The 10170-nt window shown below is 28.4% G+C and overlaps 1 protein-coding gene across 1 annotated transcript; it reads left to right on the plus strand.

Moving 5' to 3' along the window:
* The first annotated feature begins 516 nt into the window (after positions 1–516).
* LOC140919104 (uncharacterized) lies at positions 517–9769 on the plus strand. The gene is made up of 6 exons (XM_073364621.1): positions 517–689; positions 770–979; positions 1073–1165; positions 1255–1371; positions 1459–1785; positions 9713–9769. Exons 1-6 carry the CDS (start codon positions 576–578, stop codon positions 9767–9769), a joined length of 918 nt encoding a protein of 305 aa, XP_073220722.1. The 5' UTR covers positions 517–575.
* Positions 9770–10170: the final 401 nt, after the last annotated feature.

Genomic DNA, 10170 nt, shown 5'->3' on the forward strand with positions numbered 1-10170 from the left:
CTCTCCCATTTCACACAATATATTTTCATTGAAATACGTAACCCTCATTACGTATTTCTTCAACACTGTTCCCTCTTTTCTTTGAACCATATTTCTGTGAACTTTCTACGTTCCCTCTGTTCTTTAGATTTCATCTTTCTTCGAACCATTATTCAGGTATTGATGTTATAAATTTTTTGTAATCATTAAAATGCATGTTGAGCTTTTTTAAGATATACTGATACATGTTGAGTTTGTTTATAATAATGCATGATCCATGTTGAGCTTGTTGATGTTATACTAAAGTGCATGTTGAACTTGTTGTAGTTAAATGGATACAAACAAAGATTTAGAAGTTCAAAATGAAGAAGTTGGCACCTCTAAGACTTACGAAAAAGAAGTCAAACGTGGTGCAACTATCATGCAAAGGGTGATTAAAGCACGGAGCAGTGGCATTAAATTTGAGGTATACTATATATACTCTGTTTGCTGTGTGTTTTTTTATCTTTTTTTAGGGTTTAGGGCATGTACTTACTATATGAGTTTATTAGGTTGGCTGGAACGAGAGTGGTCAGCCAGTTGACCCCAACAGCTCCATGTTTGTAAGCTACATTGGGGCTGTTGTTCGTCAAAATGTCCCAATAACAATAGACAACTGGAGAGATAAGGCGTTGAAGGATGCCAAAGATATCATCTGGAATGACATTCAAGTAAATATTTTGATCTACTCTTTTGTCATTTATAATTTTTTTTCTGTAAAATACATTACTTATAATTGTTTTCATTGCAGACCACTTTTGTTCTTGATGAGGAACGAAAGTCATATGTTTTGAGAGTTGCTGGGAAAATCCATCGTGGATTTAGATCCCATCTCTCAAATTTCTATCTAAAAGATAGAGAAGGAAACACAAATGCTGAACCTCCAAAGATATATCAACATTATATATCAAAGGATGAATGGAGTGCATTTGTTTCCAAACGTTCTGACCCGGCGTTTGTCGTAAGTTATTAATTTATTAGCATTTGTGTTTTATTATTCATATTCGTAGCGTATTTTAAATTTTTACACAATTGCAATTTTTTTTTTATATAGAATATTAGTACGGCAAATCGCGAACGGGCAAGCAACCCAAAACACCCATACAAGAAATCACGTATGGGATATGCACGCCTTGAACAAAAAATTGTAAGTAATTAAACATCACTTGTAATTTGTATTATAAACTATAGTGTGTAACTAATTTGTATTATTTTGTTTATGATTTTAACGAATAGAGAAAAGACACCCAAGCCGATCAACCCTTGGGTCGTCATATCTTATGGAAGGAAGCGCGTGTTAACAAAGAAGGAGTGGTTGATAATGAAAATGTCAAGAAAGTTGTAGAACTTTGTGTAAGTATATTATCACTTTAATATTTTTTAATATTGTATTTTAAAAATGCTATTGAACTTATCTTTTTAATGTTACATGTATTTTAGGAAACTATTGAACAAAGTTCTGAAACTCAAGAGGGCAACAAGGATACGTGCAGGGACATTCTTGGGAAAGTGTTTAATGTCCCTGAGTATTCCGGTCGAGTGAGGGGGAAAGGATTTGGCGTAACTCCCAAAAGCTTTTTTCCTCAAGAGAAGCGCCAAAAACCTTCCAACGAGGAAGTATTAGAGAAGCTCAGAATCTTATCGGAGCAAGTGGCACTCTTGGTGAATACGAATAAAGACAAGCAACTTCCGGTTCAGCTCCAACCTGAAATACAAATGGAGAGTGAAACCGGGAGTTGCAACGTCGGTTTGAAGAGTATTCCCGAGGTAATTAATTACTTACTACTTACTTGCTTATGTAATTACTTATGTATTAAACAAACTTATATATTAACTGTACTTATGTTTTAACTATTGATGTAGGGTGTCACTACATGTGTCCTATACTTGTCCTCGCCGACTCAACGGAAGGTGGGAAAAGGAATATTGCACAATACTTCGGGAGAAGTATTGCACAATATTCCGATCCCCGCGGGCCATGTCAAAGTATCGCCTACGGTTGCTTTCGAACCAACTGCACCGTTGCCCATACCGGACAACGATGGAGATATGAAGTTCTTAAGCGACGCTATTGGCAGTTACGTGGCATGGCCCACACACCTTGTTGCCCTCGAAAAAAAGATTCCCAAGGACAAATCAGTTACATCTCCCGAAAAGGTTTGTCACATTTATTGCCTAAGGTTTTTTATTTTTTCAGATTCAATAAACTAACATTTTACCTCATTTTTGTAGGTCCAAATAAATAAACCACCCCTACAGCCAAAAAAAGGCAGCAGACCTCAAAAATTGGAGGTTAATAGGGCTGCCAAACTACAAAGGCTGGAGGGTAATAAAGCTGCAAAACTTGCAGCAACAAAAAATCTGGATCGGGGAAAATCGGTCGCTGCTGCTGCTGCTCCTAATAAAAGTCAGCCACGCCTTGGTAAATACGGGGCGTGTCTTGACATCCAAATAAAAAGGAACATGGGCAGCAGCAACGATTCGCCCATTGTACAAATGAATCAAGACATCTTTGGAGATGAGTATATTGAATACCTCGAAAAGGAGCAAATGTACGATCTTCTCGAACATAAGGAGCTGAGTGTTACTGTAATCAGCTTGTACATAAGGTAAAAAATACTTTTAATTGCATTTATTTGTAATTAATTAAATGTATTGGTAATTAATCTAGTTTAAAATTTTCATTGAAGGTTTTTGTACGAGAAGGTCGTGTGCACGAGGAAACTGTCAAATAAATACTCATTCTTGTCTCCGCATAAGATGTCGATGTTCAAACTCGATCCAGACAATGTAAAACACTACATTGTAGATATGTTTTTAAGAAATAAAGAAAGTGATAAATTGTTCTTGGCACCATATAATTCAGGGTACGTAATTTTATCTTTTTTAATTGATGAGAATTTAATTTATTAGTTGTCTATAAACAAAATTGCTTAACCAATTTTTTGTTGTTGTAGGGCACATTGGGTGCTATTTGCAATCAATGCGGTCTCTGAAGTGATATACTATTTGGATCCCGTGCACGGCGATTACACCAATCACCCCGGAATAAAGAATATGCTCGACACGTAAGTAATATTCATTTATTTCTTACATATATATATTTATATATATATATATATAAATATATATATGTAAGAAATAAATGAATATTACTTACGTGTCGAGCATATTCTTTATTCCGGGGTGATTGGTGTAATCGCCGTGCACGGGATCCAAATAGTATATCACTTCAGAGACCGCATTGATTGCAAATAGCACCCAATGTGCCCTACAACAACAAAAAATTGGTTAAGCAATTTTGTTTATAGACAACTAATAAATTAAATTCTCATCAATTAAAAAAGATAAAATTACGTACCCTGAATTATATGGTGCCAAGAACAATTTATCACTTTCTTTATTTCTTAAAAACATATCTACAATGTAGTGTTTTACATTGTCTGGATCGAGTTTGAACATCGACATCTTATGCGGAGACAAGAATGAGTATTTATTTGACAGTTTCCTCGTGCACACGACCTTCTCGTACAAAAACCTTCAATGAAAATTTTAAACTAGATTAATTACCAATACATTTAATTAATTACAAATAAATGCAATTAAAAGTATTTTTTACCTTATGTACAAGCTGATTACAGTAACACTCAGCTCCTTATGTTCGAGAAGATCGTACATTTGCTCCTTTTCGAGGTACTCAATATACTCATCTCCAAAGATGTCTTGATTCATTTGTACAATGGGCGAATCGTTGCTGCTGCCCATGTTCCTTTTTATTTGGATGTCAAGACACGCCCCGTATTTACCAAGTGAGAAAGCACTGTAATATGCACACCCATATATGAAATTATGGGTGGGCATATTACAGCGCTTCTTCGAGAAAGCGCTGTAATATGTACGCCCATATATGAAATTATGGGTGGGCATATTACAGCGCTTCTTCGAGAAAGCGCTGTAATATGCACACCCATATATGAAATTATGGGTGGGCAATTTACAGCGCTTTTTCGAGAAAGCGCTGTAATATGCACACTCATATATGAAATTATGGGTGGGCATATTACAGCGCTTTTGTGAGAAAGCGCTGTAATATGCCCACTCGTATATGAGTTATGGGTGTGCATTTTAGAGCGCTTTTTTGAGAAAGCGCTGTAAAATGCACACCCGTAACTCATATAATGGGGTGCATATTACAGCGCTTTTTGTGAAGAAGCGCTGTAAAATGTGCATAACAAGCGCGCGTTGTATTTACATGTTTTATAGCGCTTTTTTAAAAGCGCTGTTGTATCATTTACAGCGCTCGTTTCCACAGCGCTTATTTTTTTGAAAAAGCGCTGTAAATGGCTTAAAAAAAGCGCTGTAAAATCCGTTTTTTCGCGTAGTGAATATTTTTAACACAAATTATATTATAATATAATAAACAAGTAATTATATGTATTTATAGAGTAAGTAATAATATAACATAAGAAATATTGCAATAAATGTTTGATAATCTACGGTCTGGGTCAAAACGCTAAAGAGAAATAAAATATAAAGTCAATGATTGACCATCTGAAAACAAAAGAAAAGAAAGTTACAATGATTATCACCTTATACCTAAAAACTCATGTTGGTCCTATGACTCAAAAACTAAGACAATGTTTTAAATAGACCCCCTTTATATATTTCATTGATGTTAGTTCGCGTTTTGTTTATATTTATTTTTGTAAGTTTTTATTTCTCCCTTCTATGTTTATTATCTCAACTTTTTATTAATACTCACTAACAATAGAGACAATTTTAAAACAAATTTAAACTTATAGAGTCAAAATTGAAATAAAAAAAATTATATGACGAAAATAAGAAAACGTTATCTTAGTGAGATTAAATATATATATATATAGATAAATAATTTTAGAACTAGGATATTTTGCGCGTATAAAGGTTATTGAAATATTTGTTAGATTCATGGTTTAATCATCTATCGAGAGCTTTGAAATTTTATCTTCATCCTGGGATACAATAGATTAATATTATCAATGTAAATTAATTTTAATTAATATTAACTAATGATTTTATTATCCCACCATATTATTGTAATTTTCATCATAATAAAACTATTTGATCAATAGTTAATATTTATTATTAGTGTAAAAAATTTTAGAATGTATGATCATTAATTAAACCATGAAACTAATAAATAGAGGGTCTATTTTTTTTTTTTTTTGAGTAAAAAAAATCCCAAAGTTTAATTCAACTTTTCCTTTTTCAATGTTTTCAAATTTAATTTAAATTTATTTTTTAAAATATTATTAGAATTAATTTATATATTATTTGACTTTAACCATAATTCTTTAACACATTAAACAATTTATGATTGATTTAAAGTATCACAATAAATATTTTTAGATTTAATTTATGATTGAATTTTTTAATTGACAAAAAAAAAAATTGGACTACTACTAGGGCTGGGAATAGGTCAGGCCAGACCAGGCTTTGAAAGGCCTGAACCTGGCCTACGATGAATTTTTAAGGCCTAAGCCTGGCCTACGGCCTATGATAGGCTTTTTTTCGGCCTGAGCCTGGCCTACGGCCTACCATGATCCGGCATGTAAGCCTATTTAAAAGCCTTATTCACATTAAAAATAATTTTTCTAACAAAATAATTTAAAACAAATATGAAACAAACACCCTTTAAACTCTAAAAAATGATTTTTGATTTAAAAGAATAAATTTTTTATTAAAACAAACGCACCCATTATTATCTCTCAAATAAATGGTCTCAAACAAACTCAGATTATTACCTCTCAAACAAATCCACTCGTGCAACATCATATTTAGTAATAATAATATATATATATATATAAAGGTAATAAATAAACAATTATCTATAGCTAAATGATGCTCTACACATATCGATTTATATGATTCTCCATATACCAATATTAATGTGTATATGTATATATATATTAAATAAAAAAATGATTTTTCTAACAAAATAATTTTTAAAAAATATAAAACAAATACCTTTTAAACCCTAAAAAATAGTTTTTGGTTTAAAAGAATAAATTTTTTATTGAAACAAACGCACCTATTATTATCTCTCAAACAACTCAGAATATTACCTCTAAACAAATCCTCTCAAACAACTCGGAATATTACCTCTCAAACAAACTCATATTCAGTAATAATAAACAATTAGGGTTTCTAAATTTATATACTAATAATATATATAAAGATAACAAATAAATAGTATTGATTTTTATAAAATATAAAGTAACAAATAAATAATATCGGTTTTTATAAAAAATATGTTGTTTTCATACATATTTGTTGGAGTGAGTGTAATGGAAATTAGAAGAAGAAAAAATAGAGAATGGAATACATATAAAATATATATAGGACGGCCTGTCAGGCCTAATAGGCTTTTTTACAAGCCTGAGCCTGACATATTTACATAAATAGGCTTTAAAAACAGCCTGAGCCTGACCTTTTTAATAAACAGGCCAGACCATAAGTAGGTCAGGCCATAGGCCCATGTCGGACGGCCTAGCCTATTCCCATCCCTAACTACTACACTTCTCAACCATTACAAAGATAAAAACTTGATATTTTCAATAATTCAATTAGCATTAAACTCTTTCTGATTCCTTTAAAAAAATTCTAATAAAAAATTGTATTTAAATCCGGTTTCCACAATGAGAGAACAAAATCTAGCTAATTTCAAATTTATTGATTTAATCAAAATAAAAAAAAAACCAATTCTTTAATAAATCTAAAAAATAAAATCTAAAGTAATCCTAATTAATTTTTGAATTAAAAATACGGTAATAATAATAACAATAATAATTAATATGCCGATACCTTAAGGATACAAAGATAAATTAACAAAACCTCGTAAAAGGAGATTTTAGTTAAAATTATAAAGATAAATTAATAGAAAAAATAATTAATTATAAATTTTTAGAAGTATCTTATAAAAATAACTATACAAATTTATTGATCTAATCAAAATTTAAAATTAAAATAAAAAATCCAATTCTTTATTAAATCTAAAAAATAAAATCTAAAGTAATCCTAATTAATTTTCAAATTAAAAATATGGTAATAACAATAACAATAATAATTAATATGCCGATACTTTAAGGATACAAAGATAAATTAACAAAACCTAAAGCGTAAAAGGAGATTTTAATTAAAATTATAAAGATAAATTAACAGAAAAAATAATTAACTATAAATTTTTGGAAGTATCTTATAAAAATAACTATACAAATTATTGCATTTCATCATAGACGTTATGGACAAAGAAATAATTTTTTTAAATATTGCAGGGATGAAATTCAAAAAAATATTTTGCAGGGACTAAATCTGAAAATTGTTATATTTATAAGGACAAAAAATTGTTTCTTTTTGTCAATTAACGTTTTTGTAACGTCCACTTACAAATAATTTTTTTTGATATTACATTGATGTAAACCATAAAAACATTATGAGGACCAAAATAAAAAAATATTATATTTACAAGGAACAAATATATATTTAAACCTTTTAGTGATTTACAAAATTGATCTCAATATTTTAAAATTCAACAATTTTGAGCTATCTTTCATACCATATTATCCTATTGCAATAGTTAAGATTTTTTAACTAAAAACAAAAAGATAATGTGGCATATTTCAAATTGAAGTGTTGAATGATTAATTTCTAAGTAATTGCAATAAAAACCTCTTAAAATTTTAAATTCTACTTCAAAAATTATTAATTTTTGTAATTTAATTAACAATATTTAAATAATTAATATAATTAAATAGTTCTATATCGTGATATCTTATATCACTACATCTAAAATATGTCAGATCACTATATTTTAATTAAAACTATCTAATTCCAAAATAAGAGAACCAATTCTATATTTAATGAAAATAAATAGATCAAAACATTTGTTAAGCCTTTTATACATAATTTAAATTCAAACTCAAATTCTATTTTGGGAAAGTATTTTTATCTCTTAATCAGTTATAATTAAAAAATTGAAAATTTACATTCAATTCATCGGATAATGCAATCTTATTTCATTTAGGTGATAAAATATATATAGTTGAAAATACTATCAATAACATTAATTAAATTCATCACATCTAATCTAAAAAATAACAAACATTAAATTAATTTCTCTTACTTATAAAATATTGAGCAGAATTGAATATTATTATTTATCTTACTTGTTGATTAGGAATATAGTTGTGTATAATTCAATTATTAATTACTAAAAATTATTACTTTTAATTTATTCTCATATGCTTGTACAACAACACTATTAACTGTTTTAGAATTAATAACATCTAATTATATACAATTTGGGTTTTCGAACAGTAAGTTCTCTATAGTGTTGTTAGTGATTTTTTTTTTAATTGTTTGAGGGTATAATTCTTGAGAGTGTGATCATGTCTAAAAGTTATCTATCGTGAAAGAGGATAGAAAACAATAAAACATCTTGCTTTTGTTCAAGAATATTAAAATATTAAAAGATATTAATAAATGAGGGAGTTATTAGAAAATATTATTTTTCTTGAAATAAAATTGAAATCAACTCATCTTTACTCAACTCCTTAAAGTTAACCGTAAATCCGGATGATACTCAAAGTATTCTTGATATTTATCTACAGTTTTTTACATTTAGTGACAGACTTTGTGTGTCACTAAACGTCAATTCCCTTGTGAATCTAAATAAAATGAAAATTAAACATACCCTTAAACGTTTGGGTTATAAATTAAATGAAAATTAAACGTATCCTTTATCCATTATATAATTTTGTCAAAAAAATATAATATAATTGTAAGTTTTTATTTCCTATTAAAATTTAAAGTTTCATATTTAATCTTTATAAATAAACTCTTCAATTTTAATTGCTAAGAAATGTTCATCTTCGTTTTTGGTTCCTGTTTAATTTTCTGTATATTAAGTCAACGGATATTTATTATTCATAATTTGGAACACTTTTTTCATATATGTTTAAATTTGATAATAGTTTTTGTTAAAAAATTTAATTTTTTTAATAAGAGATAAATTAAATATGTTCATATTTAATTGATCCATTGTTATTAAAATATAAATTTTTGGGACTAAAGTTAAAGAATATTTTATAAAGACTACAAACAAAACTTTAAAATTTTATAGAAAATAAAAATTTATTTAACACATAATTATATAATTATTTAAAAATGCTAAAACATAAATTTGTTTCTATATATAATTTACGTTATCGTTTTAGCATATATATGGTTATTTAAACAAGATAACAGGTTCAAAAAATTTAGCATGCATGTTCATGTTGTTTGTGTATTATACTCAAAATTTATTTTTTTATGAGAAAATTGAAGATGCAGTTTTTCATGATAATAATCCACTAATTATATTAGGCATTTTATTCCAAAGGTCTATTTTACTTTTAAACAACATTTTAATAAATAAAATGGACACTCAACTGCAAAATAAGAGGGAGTTGGTTGCAAATATGATGAAATTGTTAATTTTTTTAGGCTAAATTACATCTGTGGTCCCTTAACTTAATTTCAGGTAACGTTTTAGTCCTTTATCTTTTTTTTTTCCGACTTGATCCTTTATTTTAATTTTAAGTGACAATTTGATATTTTAGGTTTTAAATTTTCAACAATGATATTTTAGGTTTTAATTTTTTTAATTATATTTCAGCCCGATTTCCGGATTGGCATAACAAACGCTCCACATCTCGTCGTAATATCAAATTAATTCAAACTTGATTTAACTATAACTTAAATTTTAAATCAAAACAAATCTATTTCTTCAATCAATCTTAATAAATCAAATCTAATTAATGGATCATAAATCAATTTTGAATTGAAAATGTGTTAATTCAATAATAACAATGCTGATAGCTGGAAGGGATGATTATTCATTAAAGAAATAGGGCTATAAATAGTCTTACAAGCAAAACAGAAACTGCAACTAACAGCTCAGAATGTGCAGAAAATTGAGAACTAACAGACTTCCTAAAGAATAGGTCTTTTCCTAAAGACTAGGACTACTTCAACAAACTGAGGAATACAGATTTTATTCTAAACAGAAACAATTAACTAACAATCCCTCCCTTAAGCTAATTCATTAGAATTTAGCTTACTTCAGTACTATCT

This window comes from Cicer arietinum, chromosome 8 (genome assembly GCF_000331145.2).
Source record: "Cicer arietinum cultivar CDC Frontier isolate Library 1 chromosome 8, Cicar.CDCFrontier_v2.0, whole genome shotgun sequence".
NCBI classification, from domain to species: Eukaryota; Viridiplantae; Streptophyta; class Magnoliopsida; order Fabales; family Fabaceae; genus Cicer; species Cicer arietinum.

Excerpts from the sequence above, each read along its gene's own strand:
- LOC140919104 (XM_073364621.1), top strand. The coding sequence starts at position 576 with ATGTTTGTAAGCTACATTGGGGCTGTTGTTCGTCAAAATGTCCCAATA. Across the intron at positions 980-1,072 it reads GTTCTGACCCGGCGTTTGTC|AATATTAGTACGGCAAATCG; the intron begins GTAAGTTATTAA and ends TTTTTTATATAG. Across the intron at positions 1,166-1,254 it reads CACGCCTTGAACAAAAAATT|AGAAAAGACACCCAAGCCGA; the intron begins GTAAGTAATTAA and ends TTTAACGAATAG.